At 33.6% G+C, this 21415-nt stretch overlaps 3 protein-coding genes across 9 annotated transcripts in view; 2 read left to right on the top strand and 1 right to left on the bottom strand.

The window, feature by feature from the left end:
* Window positions 1-10889, top strand: part of LOC116350799 (dystrophin, isoforms A/C/F/G/H) — a 135548-nt gene extending 124659 nt beyond the window's left edge. For 5 of the 7 annotated variants that reach the window (XM_031782736.1, XM_031782739.1, XM_031782738.1 and 2 more), the window contains 9 exons: window positions 6363-6622; window positions 6727-6924; window positions 7027-7160; window positions 7255-7484; window positions 7573-7960; window positions 8103-8251; window positions 8336-9098; window positions 9261-9416; window positions 9707-10889. In XM_031782736.1, coding sequence (XP_031638596.1) covers window positions 6363-6622; window positions 6727-6924; window positions 7027-7160; window positions 7255-7484; window positions 7573-7960; window positions 8103-8251; window positions 8336-9098; window positions 9261-9416; window positions 9707-9819 — 2391 coding nt within the window. In that variant the 3' untranslated portion in view covers window positions 9820-10889. Of the gene's footprint in view, window positions 1-6362; window positions 6623-6726; window positions 6925-7026; window positions 7161-7254; window positions 7485-7572; window positions 7961-8102; window positions 8252-8335; window positions 9099-9260; window positions 9417-9560; window positions 9638-9706 lie in introns of all 7 variants that reach the window. The other 2 variants (XR_004202053.1, XM_031782737.1) reach the window with 2 other exon arrangements.
* A 1373-nt stretch (window positions 10890-12262) lies between these two features.
* On the top strand, window positions 12263-14278 carry LOC116350737 (BTB/POZ domain-containing protein 3-like). Its single transcript, XM_031782650.1, has 2 exons — window positions 12263-12453; window positions 12641-14278. Exon 2 carries the CDS (start codon window positions 12647-12649, stop codon window positions 13985-13987), a length of 1341 nt encoding a protein of 446 aa, XP_031638510.1. The 5' UTR covers window positions 12263-12453; window positions 12641-12646; the 3' UTR covers window positions 13988-14278.
* Window positions 14116-21150, bottom strand: LOC116350736 (PP2C-like domain-containing protein CG9801). The gene is made up of 6 exons (XM_031782649.1): window positions 20724-21150; window positions 17231-17482; window positions 17028-17163; window positions 16265-16964; window positions 14970-16202; window positions 14116-14884 (listed from the first exon to the last, which is right to left on the bottom strand). Exons 2-6 carry the CDS (start codon window positions 17380-17382, stop codon window positions 14787-14789), a joined length of 2319 nt encoding a protein of 772 aa, XP_031638509.1. The 5' UTR covers window positions 17383-17482; window positions 20724-21150; the 3' UTR covers window positions 14116-14786.
* Window positions 21151-21415: the final 265 nt, after the last annotated feature.

Raw genomic sequence — 21415 nt, forward strand, 5'->3', positions numbered from 1 at the left:
TGAAAATGAAATGTGTAATGTCATTAATAGCTGCGAGCGGAAGTCAATGGTTAAAATATTAAAATTTGCATTATCTGTGATTCGGACGCTCAAGATTGAAATCCGAATAAAATAAAGTCACACAGGGAATAATAAAACCATATTTCATGGCCGCACGCAGTTCGGACGAAGAAATTATGCTTATACGCAAAACGGTGTCTATTTCACACTATAACTACGAAGTTCAATGAAACGAACAACAATTCGAAAAAAAACCATATCCATTTATTCTCTAGTTTTTACTTATATTACATGGATGTCTTTTGATATTGCTACAATGCAAACAGGCCCATACCCACCAGTCTTTTGACAAATTTATGATTAGTTTCGGCGTGCATTAGCACGCCTGTTCCATTACTCACTGTACTACTGCAACGAAGACAACGGCTGAGCAAAGATATTTATTATACGTAAAGTTGATTGGCTGCAGTACTAAATTGCGTTGCATCTTGTTTTGTCGTGTCTGCTTAATCATATAATGATGTTTGTGTCTGTTTTGCGGCTGTCACTTAGTACCGTCTTTGCCATTTAATACGTGTGATAAATACGTAACGCATTTATCTATATGCGTTATTTATAAACGATGTTATTTCGAATCAAGTGCAATCACAACGAGCGTAATTTACTTGAACCTTCTTTTACATATTAAGCGATCGTTATTATCAGTCATTTAAAAGAAGCGACGACGAAAAATGCTGAACCAAACAACAATGTTTAACGCATTCTACTTTTCAGGTTTGCTTCTTTCCGATAAAAAAAACACATGAAATTGAGTGTTTTCTTCATAATTTTTTGTTCGTATAGTTTGTTGTTTCTTTTGTGTTGGAAATACTTTTTTCTTGCTGAATTGTTAAAATAATAGTGTAAAATTTCATGAACGTTTGCATAATAATAACTGAAGAAGGTTGACTTCAATGGACATGAACACTTTTGTTCCGATAAATGCGTCGTTTAAAAGACTTTTAAAATATAATGCAATTGAGTGAAAAAAAGGTGCCGTCGAAAAAACGATATTCACTTCGAAAAATGTGTGTTTTAAATAATTTACTACGCATTTCAATCAACAGTTGTGAATACAAGTGATTCTAAACATAAATAGGTTTTTTTTCTTGCTGATTCAACATTTTAAAGCACAGGATTTGTGCTTTCTATGACAAACAATTTCAAGGACAAAATTTATGAACAATTGAAAACAAACAATGCGGTTTATGCGACCCCCTGTTACGATTAATAAATCTCATACGACATTGTGTTCGATGTCAAGCAGCACTATGGTTAGTGATGGCAGCACTAACAGCGGCTCAAGCCGAACACGAACTACTGTAACCAGCGATTCAAATAATAACTTGGATGATGATGACGATGGAATTGCATCACTAAATCGCAGCACTGTATGCGTGAACGGGGACGATGATGGAAGCTCGTCTGAATGTTCGTACAATGAATGTGATATCACATTGATCGACGACGATGATATATTTTGCGAAGCTAAAACTGAGGGCGAAATGTTGTATATGCAAGTCGTCGAAATGTTACGATTCGAAGTCGAGGTTTGTTTAGAACACCATTCAATTCATGGATTTTAATTAAGGAAATTTCATTTTAAAACTTTGGTTGACCCATCATTTGTCAATGTTATGCATTCATAACGTTTGAATGAATACAAAACAATACGGAATACACAACAAAAGGATATTAATCATTCAACTAAATTTTTTTTCGCTATTAAATGGATGAAAATGAGCCTTCATGTTATATGATAAGCATGAGTTTCATTTCAATCTTGATTTCAATGAAGTTAAGAGTTTCTCACAGCGATATCGCAGTGCACCGTTATAAATTATGAAGACAGACAAAAGGAAATGACTTGGAGATGTTTTTGCTCACATTGGAAATGGCAACAAATTGATACAGTTGGTTATGACAGATACCATGATGCTTCGCCATTGGTAATGGAATAAAATACACAAAATTTGCTTCAATCCGACCGTTCGATTAATGTTTGAACGAGCGAACTTTTTAATCAACCATTTTCGTTACAACATTCTAAGTTAATTTCCCATTCTTTCATAGCTCAATTCATTTCAAAGTATAATAAAAAAGTGTAATCTGCTTACGATGCGCATTTTCTGCCGGTTGTGTTGACCATCGTTCTAAGTTGTTTTAAGGCGATTAAAAACTATGATTAAAGATGAAATGTGATATTCGTATTGTTTGTTCATGTTTTGGCTTTAGCTTTCGTTTGTATTTTTCGCCTAGTGCTTTACGCCAATTCTAGTACTTTTTTGTTGTACTACGGTGGACAAAACTGCACTTCGTAGCTATTGCAAAAATGAGCTATGCAGTAAATGCAGAGAATTGTGAGGAAAAATTAATATTTAGATTATCTAAATCGTCTTTGTTGCAGAAATAGTTATTTGAACACCGACACCACTGCCATGGAATCGATCGATATACTCTGTGCCATTTTAAGACAATGTTTACAATTTGCACGACGACACTTTTTAAATGCTGTCGCTATTTTTTTTTCTCTTCTCACAGCGATTGTGACACATTCTAAGAAATGAAAATAGCGTTACTTTTTATGACCCAAGAACCGTACACGATGCTTGTGGTCGTTACTCAAGCAAAATAAATTCACAAAATGAGATTATTTTATTTAACACTAATCCGAAACACATTGCAGGTTTATGATCCTTTGCCTGTCTATTTACTTATTCATTTTCGCATACAAGAAGTACTAAGTTGCGTAGTGTCTATAATTTTGAATATCCTTAATCACGCAACGTCGTATCATGCATTCGCAAATACGTCTGGCAAACTATTAAAGTAGATAAGCCGTCATTATTATCAATTCTCTTTTGTTGTATGCACCGAATACAATACCTTTATGAGAACAATTCTTCTTCGTGGTTTATCCACCTATTCCATAAAAAAATTAAACTTTTTCACTATTTAATGAATGAGCGACTATTAATTCAATTTACACACGAAATTAATTTAAAAGGTTATAAAGAAAGAAATTTGTGTTCATTATCGATGCAACAGTATACTTTGTTTGTTTAATTGTCTACAAAGTAGTGATCTATATACGCGTTTTTGCCCAAACAATGTTTTCCTAAAAATATTTTCTTTATTTATTATTTTGTAAAAAAAAGTGACACTAACAATTTGAAGCAAAAGTGACAACAAAAAACAAACAAAAAAAGATAAGATCCACGAAGAAAACATTGCCCGTAAATAAAATCAAGTTATGTGTGTGAGTCATGACTTCGGTTTTATTTACAAATAGACTTTTTTTGATAGTCTCGATGTCATATAAACCGGAAAATCACAATTATTTTGCCTTTAAGTATGATTCGTATTATTTTTTATATTTCATTTCAAAACGACGATAATTTGACTTGAAAAAATGTATCTGAAGTTAATTGAAACTTGGTAACTTTTATAGGATTTCGATGCAGAAAGCATTGAAATAACTTACTTTAAAAATAAGTATATAATAGAATGAAAATATTATTCAATTTCATCTAAATCATAATTACTTTTCTTGTTGATCTCTCTGTGAAACTCAGAGTGTCATTTAATAGTAATAACATAACAGTGACTTTATTCAATTTTCGTCGCTGAAATGTTCATTTGCACGTTTCCTTCCAAGATTCGGTCGCCTTTGTTAATAGTTCAAAAGTGTTGTTGTGCGCTGCACATAAAGTACATGCATCATTGTCTCGAATTCAGCGATTAAAAGGAATAAAATGTATAGCGCACAGCGCGTTGCGAGCGAACGATAGAACAAGAATAAACGAATTGCAATGATGTAATAGAAATGCTCGACAACCATTTTCGTGATGGCTTTGTGCGAGCAAATGTGCAAAATTGTTTCGCAATATTTCAACTTTAAAAGTGTTCATTGTAAATTAATATGCAGAATGGTTTTTTTGCTGTGTTTTTCTCTACAAACTTTTATCACAAGTATCGTTGTCGACTTTTCTTAAGTTTTCTCGAAAATATACTTCAATTCTTTTGGTAGGGGTACACATTTAGAAGTTTGATCAAACGGAGTCTACAGACTTTACTCGAGCTAAGTGATGTTTGATAGGCAAGTGGTCAAGTGGTCTTTTTCGAAATAATTGACTTGATCCATCATAAAGATATCTTGAATTGGTATCTTTCATTACATACCAATTGGGATTCCCAATTTGGGAGCACGCTATAATACCCTTAAATAAAATATTTTATTGTGCACTCGGTCGCCAACACTATTAAGCCAATGTTTGTTTCAAGTTCATATTTATTCTCATACACTGATAGAAATTGCATTTTCTCATTCGTTCGACACTTTTTTAAGTTTCGTTTTTTTTTATTGTTTCACTATAATATTCACACTGAAGTGGCATACAACGTTCGTATATACACTACGAAGATGTATTGCAAAAGTTTCTATCGAAAACAAACGAACTTAATATTAAGAAGGAATGAAATTATTTCATTTGTTTTCCTTTTTTTTTTTTCATGAAATGCAAGTTTTATTGTGACACATTTACTTGCAACGTAAAAAAACATTAAACTACAACCAAACATTTGTTTTTGCTTACAACAAAAAATTAAATGTAACAGATTTTAACATTGTTGCTCTTATCGTAAATCTACAAGAATAAGAAACAAATACTTATTTATAGACTTAACATTTTTCTTAAAGAAAGAAGAATTTTCTGGAAGAAAGTGTGAATAGTGTTGGATATTTAATTTTGAGATTTTTTAAATTGTAGCAGAATGACTTGATTTCTTTTTCTAATATCTATTATGCTTTTACATTCAGTTTCAATGATATTATATTCGTAGACACTTGTAATGAAATGCATAAGTATAAAAATCTAATTAAATAATTATGCACGATTTTATTATTGAAAATTTCTGGACATTTATAATATGTTTTGAACTTTACTGCAGTATTTTGTTAGTTATTTCTTTCAGTTACTGAGAGAGTGATCTAACTTTCATCGACAGGTGTGCTGTGTAAATATTTGGAAATGCATACCATTTGTTCTTTTGTCGTTGATTTTCGAATCGACTACAAAGTACACACAGATTATATTTGCATTGACCCAATTAGTTCAAATGGTTTCGTTTATTGCGAAAGCCATTAAAATGTCAATTTACAGAATATCATTTGAATATGCAAGCAGCTATAGACGTTATTATTGCATTAAAATGTAAAAGTAAATCGATGTGTCGGCAATTCAGCTGATTTTTGCATAATTTATGCAAAAGCACGTTGAATGTTCGATGTCATCTCTGTCAACATGTATAAAAATGTGAAATGATTTAATTGAATTACGAGAGGTTCACATAGATGAAATGTGTAATGTAATACTTTAAGTTATTTTTGTTAGTAAAACAAATGGCAATAAGTTTTCTGACGGCAGTGATTCCATTAGGAAACAATTTTTTTAATCGATTGTGGTTTAGCCACGTTGATCAGCAACGCTTGAAAAATGTAATAGTTTAAAAAGGAAGTAAGAATGGTTGTTAAAGTATTATGTCGTGAACTGTTTAATAAAAACAGTGTTTGCCATGGAATGTTATGGTGAAAAATACAAATCCACGCATAAATCCCAAATCAAAAAACCAAATCCAGCAACGATGCTAAAAGAAGCGGCGCACAATAGACTATTTCAATTAAATTGAACCCGCTTCTCGTCCACTAGAAGCACAGGCAGCACAGCAAAATATACAGAACTTGTACAGAACATGAGTTTGGTGAGAAAAAACCACATAAATTACGTGAATTAAACACTTTACAAACCACGCGCGGAAAAGGGATCAAAAGTAATTAAACGCGGTAATGTTTCATGCTTTGTATCAAAACCATCATGTTTCACATGGTAAATAGTCCCAACGTTGAAGAATTAATTGAAAAACCAAATATTAAACCAAAATTTTAATCACTTAAAATGCAAAATAGTTGTTTGGCGTGATGCGTTCGGCTCGTTTTCATAGCAAACGTTTTCCGTTTGTACATTAAAATCATGATCGATTTGTGATTTGAGAGTAATGAGATGCAGTTTGCTTTAAACAATTTAGTGAATAATTTAATTTGCGAATATCTCGGCAATGCCTCCACCGGAGTCGCTTTATTTTGTTAAATGCATTTGATTTTCAAATATTATTAGCTCTTTCACTTCGTTTCATTCAGGTACAAATTTGTGTGAAACCAACTAATTTAATTATAGTTATATAATGGCTTTTAATTTAACAGATTTTGTGCAAGAACTAATTGAAAACATCGGTTTTTTTGTATCTCAATATTTAATTATTTTCAGAAAATGCGTCAATTCCAAAAAACATTGGAGGATTTACAGTCACGCGTTGCTTCGGCTGAAACAACAACAAACACATGGACACCACCAGCATCGGCCTCAGAGGCAAGTGACCAAATTCAATATTTGCAACGCTTACGAGATAAAATGACGACAGCTGGTGCATTGCTTGATGATTGTAATGAGCAGCAAAGTTTCTTCACGGCAAATCATGTATTAGTACCAAGTCAGTGTTTGGCCAAACTGGAAGATTTGAATACAAGGTAAAACGTCGATAAATTTTGGTTCAATCTTTATATGTAAATATTTCAATTCTCGTTTATTTATTTTGTTTAATTTTCTTTTTTTCATTTTTGTTCGTTCATAGAATGAAGTTATTACAAATTGCTATAGAAGAACGTCATAAGGTTCTAATCAATGCCGGCGCAAATCAAAATATTCTCGCACCCGATGGAAGTCATGCAGTGAATAATGGTACAATTGGTCCCTTGCCAAATCTCAGTACAAGCGTAAAATCGCCTTGGGAACGTGCAACAACACCAGCCAATGTACCCTATTACATCGAGTAAGTTTCCGTGTATATACACGCCGTTGAGCCCAATTCATGAGTATATACAATTAATTAAAATAAACAAATGCATATTTATTGTTGTCGTTATTGTTCTAGTCATGAACGTGAAACAACGCACTGGGACCATCCGGAAATGATTGAATTGATGAAATCATTAGCCGATTTGAATGAAGTTCGGTTCTCAGCCTATCGAACAGCATTGAAATTACGTTCAGTTCAAAAGCGATTAGGTGTGTATTTAGAGATACATTTTTGAAATGAATGCAATTCAACAACACACAAATAAAACTCACTAATTTCATTTATTTATTTTTGTTGGTGCAGCTTTTGATCGCATTCCCATGTCTATTGCGATTGAATCATTTGACCGTCACGGTTTGCGCGCACAAAACGATAAATTGATTGATATTCCTGACATGACAACTGTATTGCATTCACTATATGTGACAATCGATCAAATTGATTTGCCGCTTATGCTGGACTTGGCAATAAATTGGATTCTAAATGTATACGATTCACAGCGAACTGGTCAAATCCGAGTCTTGAGTTTTAAGGTAAATTTTAGTTCATTTTTTTTCGATTTCCAATTGAAATAACAAAGAATAATTTTACTAATATCACTTTTTTTATCACCTATTTTAGGTCGGACTTATTCTACTGTGCAAGGGGCATTTGGAGGAGAAATATCGTTTTTTGTTCCGATTGATTGCCGATCCCGAGCGTAAAGTTGATCAACGTAAACTTGGTCTATTGTTGCACGATTGTATTCAAGTACCACGACAATTGGGCGAGGTGGCTGCGTTCGGTGGTTCTAACATTGAGCCATCGGTTCGTTCATGTTTGGAGAGAGCTGGCATTCCTCAGCCAGATCAAAATGGTGCAACCAATGGGTCCACCGGTGAATTGCCAGAAATTGCAATCGAAGCACAACATTTCTTGGGTTGGTTGCAGCATGAACCCCAATCGCTAGTATGGTTACCGGTTTTGCATCGTTTGGCTGCAGCCGAAGCGGCTAAACATCAAGCAAAATGTAACATCTGTTTAAAATTACTACCATTATTATTACTGAAGAATGGAAAGTTGTACATTTTTCGATTATTTTTCCATTATTATTTACATTTCTTCCTTACTTATTGACTAAGTTAAATTCTTTTCTCTGTGATTTACCCTAGGTAACATCTGTAAAGAGTATCCAATTGTTGGCTTCCGTTATCGTTGCTTAAAGTGTTTCAATTTTGACATGTGTCAGACATGTTTCTTCTTCGGTCGCAGTGGCAAAAATCATAAACTTAGCCATCCAATGCACGAATATTGTACAACAGTGAGTTGAAATTTATCCTAACATAGATTTTGTAATAAATAGCTTGAATTCAATTTTCATGCAATTTTTTTCTAATTTCCATAGACTACTTCTACCGAGGATATGCGTGATTTTACGCGAGCACTCAAGAATAAATTCAAGAGTAGCAAATACTTTAAGAAGCATTCACGTCTGGGATATTTGCCGGTTCAAAGTGTTCTCGAAGGCGACGCTCTCGAGAGTCCAGCACCAAGTCCTCAACACACAACACATAATTTACAAAACGATATGCATTCACGGCTTGAAATGTACGCATCACGTTTAGCACAAGTTGAATATGGTTCACGAAATAATTCAACACCTGACAGTGATGACGAACATCAATTGATTGCCCAATACTGTCAAACACTTCCGAACAATGGCAGTAACGGTGCTCCAAAATCACCACTACAAGTTATGGCCGCCGTTGACGCCGATCAACGTGAAGAATTAGAAGCAATTATACAAGATTTGGAAGAAGAAAACGCTACATTACAAGCAGAATATGAACGTTTGCGTTCGAAACAAACTCCCATTTCAACACCGGACGATGCACAGGCTGCAATCGGAATTGCAAGTGGTGGTCAAGATTTAATGGCCGAAGCCAAATTATTGCGACAACATAAAGGACGACTTGAAGCGCGTATGCAAATTCTTGAAGATCACAATCGACAGTTAGAAGCACAATTGATGAGATTACGGCAATTGGTCGACGAACCGGGTACAACAAAGGCTTCGACATTGCAAACAAGATCTGTAACTGCGTCACAATTGAATACCGAATCACCGGCAAAAATGCAGCAAAACGGTCACTATGAACAGCATACAAGTATGTATTCGATAATAATTAATTAATATTTACTCTCACTGTACACATTGATAAATAACATATTTGATATTCGCACTGTAAAAACCATAAACTAAACGCACACCTCATTTCATGGGAATAAATAACTAAATGTTTTTCTTGGTGTTGGCTAATTTTGTGTAGACGATTTATCTTCTGATTTAACATCTGGTGCCACTAATAATCTTGCAAATGCGGGCAGTGGTTTATCTGCATCAAGTTATGGTGTGGCCGCTAATATGAATATTATTGACAATCGACCACCGCCCCCACCACACTCAAATTTACTCCATATGTCTGGTAATTATAGACAAAAATTAAAACATCAATAAAAAAAAAACCATCATTTCATAACATTCCATTTGTAATGATTAAACATTCATTAACATTCAATTTATATTTATTCCATTTGTTATTCACATGCTCACATCTTCGGTATCAAAGGTCGGATGTAAGATCATACAACATATAATTCTACACTTTTGTACTAACTTTTTGAATTTTATATCAAACCGATTTAGGTAGAATCATTTTATTTGCTCTGGTTGTTCGTTGCATTCAATCACATTCACAATTTCATTTCGTTTCAGATGATGAATTTGGTAATGCCGATTTTGGAAATCTTTCGATAATAACGGAACAAGAAATCACAAGTGATGCGTTCAAAAATGAAAGCAAAAAAACTTCTACACCGAAAAACTAATATACGATTATTGGGACAAATTTTAGCGAATCCAACAACAACAAGAAAAAAATAATGGAATTTTTAAAAAAAACCAAAACATTGTATGAAATATCCAGTTTAAAAATACGACGATAAACAAGAAATGATTTAAAGAAGAATGTTAAACTTAAATTGTGTACTTAGTTAAGAGAGAGCAATCCGAATGAAATGTAACGAAATCATAACATCAATCATAAACACTTGGCATATAAATATAAACATAATAATATCGCATAATTATATCATTCTCTACTCTACTAATAATTTATAAATATTAAATATACGAGATGAAACAGAGATGCAGAATTTTACATTCATACAAATATTTACCTACTATATTTGAAAATTGTATTCATAAACGAGCGAGGATAGTGTTACATAAAGCACACACAAATACGTATTATTATTATTATTATTATTAGCTATATTATTAAACCAATTTTTAAAATGAGCCATTTGGCTTTTGCTTCACCATTTTTGGCAGCGATTGACTAAAATTTATTGTTATGTTTAAATAAAAAAAAAATATTGATATGCTTATGTACAAATAACCAAAATCAAATATCATTGTCCGAATAATAATAATAGTTGAACACTGAAGGTGGAAACCGACCTTCAATAGTGGAAATTGATGAGAACGACTCTGTAGAACTATATGGTCGAATATTATACAAGAAATTATATATCATTGATAATGGAAGTGCATCATTGGGAGGTAGCATTTTTCCTCCGAAGATTTTTTTAGTTGAAACGTAACTCTGATTAGAGTCAAATCATTTGACGATTAAAATGAAATTCACCTATTGAAATAACAATAAAATAAAATTTGAATTTAAAGTGTTTTCATTTAAAACAAAATAATGTCCAAAATGATGGAATTGCAGAAAACCAAAACTCTATTGTTTTAAATAGATGAATGTTGAATTCGATAAACAAAAATACACACAGATACATTACATACGAATCGAAGTAAGTGGGAACCCTTTTTTGTTTACTGTTTTGCACCTCTTCGACCCTTTTTATGCACTAGTCTTAATAAAAAAAAAACAGCACAACATAAAACCACAATCGAAAGAAACAACCATTGATATAACTGAAATAGCTTTACAACCAATCCTTCTCAAATCCTTACTCTTTATGAACTTTAAAGCACAAACTGAGCTTCTGTCTCTTTTTATACGTTTCGATTTTGCTACAGAAAATAAATCAACATCAATTGGCCTAGAACTAAACTACCTATCGCTTTAATGATAGATTTTTTTACACATTTCCGCAAACTCCATTTACCTGATGGGTTATTTTTCATGCAACGTGACCAATTTTTTACGACCACTTGATTGTCAGAATAATCAACTGCATGAGTATTTTACAATATTTGAGAAAATACAGGTAGTAGACACTTTCCGATACTAACTAACGAACAGTCCAATCTCTCATATTCCAACTTGCGTCTGTGTGTTAAACTTTAACAGAATGAAGACCTTCCTTCTGAATAAGTATTTAATAAAAAGAAAATGAAAATAGAGAAGAATATTTGCGAACTAGCTTGTGAATGAATTTAAAGCACGTAGTATTTGTCTGATAAGTCTGTTGTTTATTTAGTTAGGTGCGAAGGATTATTACGGAGGGCCAAACGTATGAATAACATATATCTTTAGCCCTCGGTTTCATTTGAACACAGTGGCTCATGATAAATATTATTCATTTTGTTCGGTCATCAATAGTAGAATTAACACATATCTGTCAGAATATCACAATATAGTAAATTGATAATGTTAGTTAAGCGATTTTGGCTGAGTTGCATTGTACAATTCTACTGCGATCGATATCCAAATATCAAAGAAAGAAAAAACCACAATATCTTCAGTAGTTGCTGAATATTAGGCTAAATTTATTATGCTTTGTAGGTTAAAGCCTGCTTACAATACTGAAAATTCTAGCAAAATAACGAAGAAAAAAAAAACACAAATTTATCGCTTTGAAGATTAACATTTTTGAAATTCGGCCGCATTTTAGATAATCAAATCCGAAATTGTCAGTCATACTCTCATCGAATAGGAATTCACTACATCATAAAATATTCAAAAAATATTTAAAAAAAGAAACAATTGTTGCATTAATGCAAAGGGGAGCCATTTTGGGCCAAATTGTATTGAGAATTTATTATCAGAATGAAAAAATTAATAAAATATTTATTAACTTAAATTATATCGCCTTTTTATTGATTTATATCTTTAAAAAAATTTAATTCACAATGTTTTCAGCATTAGTAGACCGAGGCAAACCATAGCACTCAATCAGTTATAAACATGCAAAAATTCAAAATAAAATGGCCGTTAACAAAAGATTTCAAAAGAATTCATTAAACTATTTCATTCCTTTGCTAGCAGTGTGCAAACGGTGTCAATGTAAATGTCAAAGTCGACTGCACATGACAAATATCTCACAACGCTCAAAGATATCGTTACAAGTATTTTTGTTACAACAAATTGGATAGTTCCAGCAAAATATTTTAATTCGAATTTAGTTCTTAGTCTTATTCATCGTCATTGTTGTTTTCATTGTCTATCAATATCGTGGTGTCTTCTTGGCTCAAATCTATTGTGCAGAAATGTAAGTCAGAAATATAGTTTTTCGAACGAACATTTTCATCTAACCTAGATTGCTGACTCAGCATTTGGGTAAAAAATATATTTGGACATATAGTAATTAGATATAATGGCCTTTCATGTTCAATCAGTATATTTATCTTGGCATAATAATGGCTGAACTAAAAAGACTTTCTTTTGATCTCGTGCAGTCCAAAATGTCCGAGGACCCAAACACAACCAACGAATATGAAAATCAAGCGATTCAATCAATTGGCGAGAAACTTTATTTGGACGATGAGACAGCCGATGTGTTTTTTGCAGTGAAATCAAATGATGACGATGTAGTCGAACGAATTCCGGCGCACAAATGTCAATTGGCTGCCATAAGCAATGTATTCAAAGCAATGTTTTATGGTAAGATGAAAGAATTGGGCGACGTGAAAATTACCGACATTCACGTCTCCGCATTCAAAGAGTTTTTACAATTTTTCTACCTCAGTCGAGTTCAGTTGACAATGGAAAACTTGTGCGAGGTAATGAATTTCGGCCACAAGTACAATGTAAGCGAATGTCTAAACGTTTGCTTGAGATTTCTGAAAGATTCATCCATCTCTGAAGATGTCTGCAATATTTACCATGCTGCCATCGTTCTTGATCTCTCAGAATTCAAACAAATCTGTGAAAACTTTATTACACTCAATACCGAAAACGTCTTTAAGTCCGATGGTTTTATGAAATGTACATCCAAAGTTTTGTGCCACATTTTAAAAATAAATCTTTTGTCGTGCTCGGAAATGGACGTATTCAAGGCGTGTGTATCGTGGGTCAAAGCTTTAAGTAAACAAAACGAAATAACCAAAGAATCGCTGCAAGCGTACCTCGGTGATCTATTTTATGAAATTCGCTTCAGATCGATGTCGATTGAACAATTTACTGAACTGATTCCATCATTTGGACACCTATTTTCGATCAATGACATACAGGAAATTATTCAGATGATTCAATCCAAAGATTTTAAACCAAAATTTTTCAACGAAAAATTTCGCAAAGCCGAATGGGACGAGGTAAAGATAGTTGAATGTGATCGATTGGCAGATGAAGAGGTCGAAGAATATTTTTACATGAATCCGATTGAATCGATAACATTCTCAACAAACGAACCAGTTCTTCTCGGTGAATTCGATTGCCAAGCCCTAAAAGTCTATCGTGACGAAGCGCATCATGATTTAAGAAGTGATCTGCCAACTGAAATAACAATAACTGAAAATTCACATTCATGTGGCTCATCTAGAATTCTCTCCCAATTGAAAGCAAACCTTGGATCAAAAAATAAAACGGTTGTTACATTAACAGAACCAGTATTAATTCGACCTGGATTCAAGTATACGATCGAGCTGAAACAAAGTGTCGAGGGTCATTGCTTAAAAGGTCTATATATGGAGGAAATCGTGAATATGGATTTCGATATTACCATTAATTTTCATAGTTGCAACATCTCGAAAGATACTAAAAATATAGTAAGTCCCATCAGCGTTCTCAAATTCAATCGAATATAAAAAAATATTGTAAATCTTCTCTCATTGATAAAACAAGCGTAAAATGATTTTTATATAGCTTTTATTTGAATGTTAAATTCGTGTCAAAATAATATTGAACAAATTATATTGCGTTTTCTTAAAATAAATCAAAAATGTTCTCTAAAAGAAAATAATTTTCTATGAGAATTATTCCCATCATAACACAGGATAAACATAAAAAATTAAATTAATTATCATGGTTTGCACGTAATCATTACTTTTTTCCAGAAAAACTGATACGCAGCAAATTTATGTCGTCGAAATGAAAAGAAAAATCAGATTCAAAGTATAACAAATAAAAAAGTTTTAAAACAAAACAAGTGAAGTCGTCTTTTACGTATTTTGCACAGTTATATTTTATGAATAGACAAAAATAGCTTTGTTTATATATCAGATCAAATCCTTTTTCAATTTAAATAAATTTTCACTTTAGTTAAAATAGGAATTTCGCATGTTTAAATTTAATGTTTACGGGGATTTTAAGCATTCAAACACATGTGTATTAAATATATACGATTTAACCATCAATTGAAGTGCAAATTATCCAAATCAGTCATCTCAAAATGTTTACGACGTTTTAACAAACATTCAGAGTCTGACTGAATGGATAACATTTTAAAGGCTGGTAACACAATTGTTGTATTTTGTGTGTGCTATAAGACAAGCAATGCGTCTACCGATTAGTACAGTCGTAATAATATCTCAATATAAAAAGGTAATTATCGGATGTGGATTTTTTTGTATGTTTTGTAGAAAATTGGTTTGGTAATCAAATGTTCTAAAAGTTGGTTTCTACAAAGGCTCCATCGCGTCGAGTAATCGCTTCCGTAATGGAGGGTACCCTTGCAGCCACCACTGTAGCGTGGTCGAGTTTTCCTGTAATTATAATAATGATGTCTTATCAATTCGGCACCAAATGATTTTTTTTTTTTTTTTTAATTCAGACGAAAAGAATATTTACCAGGTAAGAGTGAAAAGGTTTGTCCATCAATAACACGTTTTCGGGCGACTCTCTGTTGAACGCGATTCATTTCAATTTCCTTCTTTATGACGCCGCTTGATGTTCCTGTTTCAGGATCTGGTGGTGCGACGACGGTAGCTACTTTGTAAAAAAGTTCACGTTGTTCAAGCATTTTGCGTTTGGCTGATGTGATCATTCGGGCAAATTCGATTAAAATATTGCACACTTTTCGTGCTGAAACGCATGGCTGTAGTTTTCCATTAATACCATTTTCCAATAAATCTTCTATGCGTAACAATGTGAGTGCGTGTCGTTGAGGTCCGGTTATGAGGGGCAAACCTGCTGGTGATAATCGATATTTTATGGTTGGGTTTTTGTTTATTCGGCTACGCGATGGTTCAATAAGCGTTTGAGATCGCAAAAATTTCGGTCGCGTATGGGAGGAAGGCATTTGATTTGATTTGGGATTCGAAGCTGTTGGAGATGTAATTGACGATTCTTTGTTCGATCTACGCAGTGGACGGATTGGTTGTGTTTCGGATTTTTGTAATTGGAAATTTAGATTGGAGTTTTTCGATGAATCGGCCCCGGTTCCAGGCATCGCGGAAGTGCTTTTGTTTTGACGTTTTGGTGCCAGTCCGATGTGTCTATGTTTTTCATTCTGTGGTAACGTCTGATCGCCATTTAAAGGACGCTGAAAGTCATTTTCATTTGTTAGGGCATCGGCAAATTTACCAACAACCGGATCACAGTTGTCGGATATACCATCGGATACGAGAAATATAATGTCATTTGCTTCAACAATGGTCATCGAAAGTGTCAGATTACCCAATTCAGGTTTCTGACTTTCATCAACCGGCCCAAGGCATCCCAAAGCATCTCGCATGTCACGCATCGAGTTTACATCGTGAGATCCTTGTGTGAATTCTCGAACACCTCGTTCTTTACTGTAGACATAGCCCAAACTATCGCCCACATTACACGAACAAACAATCGATTTTCCAGTATATTTGGGATCGGCAAGCGGAAGAATCACGGCCACTGTAAGTGTGGTCAAAGTTCCGCCCGTTTCGAGAATGCAAGCATGAGCAGCGCCAAAACTACGCAACAGACTAACGAAAATTTCTCGCGTTGATTTCGCCATGTAACCTGACACTTGTCCGAATACAGCTTTGTCTAAATATTCCAATGAACCTTGGACGGCTGATCTTGCAGCAAGACAAGCACCTTCACCTAAAAAGCAAAGTGATTTCTTACAAAAATGCATACTTATTTCATTGAAAATCAACACAAACCCCAATTAACGCCGTCCGCCAATGCCATAGCAATCGAATTGCCACGAGCAACTATCCCAAAGCAGTCCGCAATTGGACTTCCAATCGGTTCTTTTGTAATCATATTCTTTTCGTATAATGACACTGACAATCCGAAAGCATTCTCATTTTCCATTTTCCAATTCGAAATTCCGGCATATTCGTCCGGCGACGTTATAGTATTACAATTCAGTATTGTGCTTTTAGTCATCAAATCATTTGGTTTAATGGAATTTTGTTGATTACCCGCATACGTTGTATTGTCATTTGGTGAAATGTTTTCTTTGGGGATTTCAATATTTTTATTGAAATTATCTGGTGCGGTTTGTGTACTAATCATACGAACAATAATATTAACTTTATTTCCCGATTTCGATTCAGTTGTCATTTGATGAATTTTCGTCGTTTCGTCTGTTGCCGTTTCGCCTTTGGACAATTTTCTTGCGCGTACGCCATTTTCATATGGTGATGTTGTCTCTTTGTTTGCATTTTGATCGGGTTGATTGATTGTGGTGGATTTTTGTTTCAACTGTTGTTGGTAACGAAGGCGAAAATTGGTTTCTGGTTTTGGTACACTTTTACGCTCGTTCGGATCCTCAGTTGATGTATCGATAAAATCGATATCGTCGCCGAGATGAGAAAGATGAGCACGTGACCGTTTTACTGCAGTTAATCCTTTATCCTGAAAATGAAGTAAATTAATATGAATCAAAGTTATTGTAAGGTAAGGTGAAAAGTGAATTACCGGTCCGGTACAACATGCGGTCACAGTGTGTGGTCCAATGTCGTATGGTCGAAGATTCAAATCCGGTAAATCGGTTGGCTCTTTACCATGCAATATTTCAGTGTGGTGGCCATTAGAAATGCGGTCATCCGTTTGACTAAATTCGTACAAATTCATAAATATTTTAAAGATTGTTCAATGTAAAATAAATAAGAAATAATTACCTCTCCAAATATTTTGCAATGAAACAACGATCGTCTGGTGTATTTCGCGGACTTAACGTGCTTGCAAATCGTGAATCGACACCTCGATGCGGCTCAGCAATGAAACTCAGTTGACGAAAGTATGTTGAAACCCGCTGCCGTAACGATGGCATTTTGAATAGTTTCTCCTCTCCGATGTGCGTTTCCCCTTGTGAATATCAATTTTCAAGCAACACTATCAGAAAATAGGTGGCTCTCTTTTCCTCAATTACACTAAATGGTAAAAAGTTATAAATTAGATTACGACGCAATAAAATTTGTCTATTTAATTTTTTGTTTCACTTGATTGTGTAAATTGTTTTAGATTTTAGTATTAGATAATAGATATTCAGTCATTTAAAATAAAAAAAACAATCCAATTTGTTTATCAATTGAATAATTCACTCAGATGAATATGGTCGCCTTTTTTATTGTTATTGTGTGTCGACAACACTTCAGTTTATTTGTATACCAGAATAGAAACTTCTAAATGAACTATACAAACAATTGAAACGTGACTATGTGCCTAATCCCCTCTAAGCTCGCAATCAATTGTCATAAAACCCGGTCTGTGACTTTATAACACTTACGTCGTTCTATGTGTGCATGGATATCACCTTTGTTAAACATTTCCACTTTGATCGAGTGAAGCTTATTTGCAAAATTGCGTCTCTGCTTGAAACTACTTTGAGTGAATATTATGATTTATTGAACACTTAACCTTCCTTCAGTTGAATTGAACACAAACACAAAAAATTAGCAGCTCAACCATGGAGTTTACAATGCCAAAAGTCAATAAATACCACCAATATGGTAATTTAGTTTAAATGAGATAATTTCTCAAGGCATAACCCTTGATATAAATTTTATGAAGAAGTAAAATAGATTGCTTTTATAGCATCTTATTGTAGGCTGTCATGTCAACTGAGGGGCCGGGCAATCAACTTGTAAAATGTATCTATTAAGTGATTAAAAAGTCATCAGTCATGTGGAATATGAGAATCACACTTCTCCAAAGAAGCACACACGCAATCCGAAATATTCCCCTTTTGCACATGCACATTCATTGCAAGCAAGTTTCATTGCAAAACGATACAAAATCTGATCAAAATCTTTACGAGATTGACACACCTGAATAATGTGTTCCTTCTTAGAAGAGACCATATTCATAAATTAGACCGTGACTAAACATGCATGTCATTTTTTGTGAAATACACACACACACGTCTACGTTTGATCGCCATTCTACAGTAAAGCCATTCGGATAACGAATTAAATATTTTGAATTTTACACACACATCTTTACGTCACTTGAACTCTATAAATACCATCAAAATTAACGAACAAATTCGCTTTCTATGAAAATTTCATGAGTGTGTGATGCGCATTTATTTTATTCGCTCAAAATATGTGTGTTTTTTTGTCATAATCCATACAACATAAATTAAAATTTGCCCGTTGAAATCGAGAAATACGCAACCGCTTAGTCATCGCCGTTCATGTTCTTTCTTCGTTTTTATTTTTTATCTTGTATTTTTGACAGTATGTGTCAATTCACAATATACGGCTACGAATCCAACCCAATCCAAAATAAAGTCAAACAATTTGCACATAGTCAAACTCGAGACGCACACTCTGGTCGAAAGGCAATAAACCTATAATAATAATAATTTGCTGTAGAGAACGAGCGGCGACATAAAAACAACGAAGTAGTATGACGATGGATGTAAAGGAAGGAAAAAAAGAGAATGCATGAATGAATAAAAATGTGACCGAAGTTAGTAGCTTCAATCGAGACGGAATAACGAGCGTATGCTAAATAACTTCTATGTCTTTGTTTTCTTTTTCGGGTGCAATGGCATTTACAAGCGGCAAAGAATTTGATTGCTGCCCACAGCAGTAGAGTGCATCAGTTGGATTACGTTCGCTTTTATTTGAATAATTTGAATAATCTTTATTACATTTTTATTACAATCATGTGTGTAATAAAGTGATCAACGCGTTCTCCGAACTCTACAGCGAATGTCTATGTAATTCATCGGCACGGTTCGTGCCATTACCGTAATGTGTATGATCATGTTTAGTGGTGTATTGAAAACAGCTTTGCAGTACAGCATTTTGGTATGTATTAAATGAATAGTTTACGTTGTATTGCAGACGTTTTTCGGTAGAAAACCAAATCAGACCATTTGTTTGATTAGTTTGAACAGAGTATGTTTGGCATATGTGATATACACACACACGTGAGATATCAATATTGGGCACATGTGACTGAAAACATATGTTACAATTTATGACATGAAATTCTCCAAAGAAGACTCTTTTATCACAATGGAATGACAGTCTGTTTATTTTTTCCACGATCTCAGGTGAAACTTGAACCAGTATGGACGTAGTTCTATTTTAATGGAAAAAAATCGATACGCAATATATTCAAAAGCTATCTATAGCTTCTAGATTGTGCAAAAACATCACGTCAAACAATGCCATGGGAGAATTTTCATTAAAAAATCAATATTTAAATGGTCTAAATTAAACCAACTCGCAATAAATAATGTCATCTGCTACATTTTACTCTCATGGAACTCAATTTGTGCAGAATCTAGTTTTCCATTTTTCCATAATGGATATTAATGTTTTCATTTTCATGGGAATATATGTGCATATTGTTCGAAATGAAAATTTAATACAGTGTATTCAGATATTCTCAAGCATAACATGTATATCATATGCGAAAAAGCACAACGAAACAAAGAATACTGCAAAGGCTTTGTCTATGACCTCGTTGCGTGTAGCATACCAGCGGCGTTGAAAGTATACCTGCACACAATGCATGTAACGAATAGCAACAACAACACAAACGTATCAAATCAAAATTTTAAATCTTCGCTTTTCTGCATGGAATGGTGAACTATTATTACATATATCAAACACCAAGATCAACTTACTGACACGCACTTTAGTTTTGAAAATCACACAAAAATTCGTTGATACGTTTAATTTAAAAACTTTCGAAAATGAAGGGTTCAATTCATCTTCTGAAATTATATTTTGATTTGCTACATTGTCAATCAAAGGTGTTGCATGTTATTTTCGATTCGGTATGAGTGTATGCAATAATATTTATGAGTTCGTTATACTATAATATAAAGACTTGCAGTAAACCATAAAAAATATCGATGCACAAATGGTGATTCATAGCAACCAATTGTTCTATAGCGCCATAAGAATCATGCGAATGGTAAAGCAGCCATAGTTTTTTTGAGTCAATCCCCCTTTTCCACCAATGAAGTGGATTCATTGAACCTTTGACGTAAATAAAAAAAAACCTCTTGAACATTGAATGTCGTACATACGCAGTTCACTATTTTCATGCCAGAAGTTAGTTTTCAACGCACTTCAATAAAAATCTCAAATATTTAACTAACAGATATATAATTTGAAAAAAAAATATGGATACAAAATCTATACAAACCATTATTTATTAACCATCATTTACTTCGTGTTGTATCCATTAAATGTGATTGACATCATTTGTTGGGTGACGTATATACACGCAAAGCACTTTTTACTAATTTGAAATATTTTATTCTAATTTCCTTCGTTTAATTCTGAAATGCTTTAACAAAATATGTAAAATCCCGCAAACACTTGAAAATGAAAAACACAAAGTTCGCTACGGCGTTCTATCGATTTGTTTTGGAATTGAGGGTAATTTATTTTCTGTTTCGAATGAAATAAGCGTGCACATCGACTGAACTCTAACGCAATACTAATGCCATAGCTGCTGTTTTTATTTCGAGCAGACACTTTAGTAGAACAACAACAGAAAAAAAATATATCAACCGTATGTTTTATTTTCGACGTTTCGTTTTGATACTTTCTTTCTTCCGTATGCGCTAGTCTTGAGAATGAAGTAAATGTATTGGCAACAACGTGTGACGTATGCAATGTTTTGTATTATTACATACGAAAAAACTGCACAACTACTTGCTTTATGTTTGGTTTCTTGTTGTTGCGCATGTGAATGTATATGTGATGCTATTCAATAGTGACATGAGATGCCGTAGCGTGATATGTGCTGTGTGTAGACATCGCATTTGAATGTGTCAATATGTGTTTGTGTATTATTAAAAACAAGTTGTCAGCTTCAAATGACATTTTTTG

The sequence above is a fragment of the Contarinia nasturtii genome, unplaced genomic scaffold (genome assembly GCF_009176525.2).
Source record: "Contarinia nasturtii isolate CC-2019 unplaced genomic scaffold, AAFC_CNas_1.1 Cnas_scaffold_4311, whole genome shotgun sequence".
NCBI lineage: Eukaryota > Metazoa > Arthropoda > Insecta > Diptera > Cecidomyiidae > Contarinia > Contarinia nasturtii.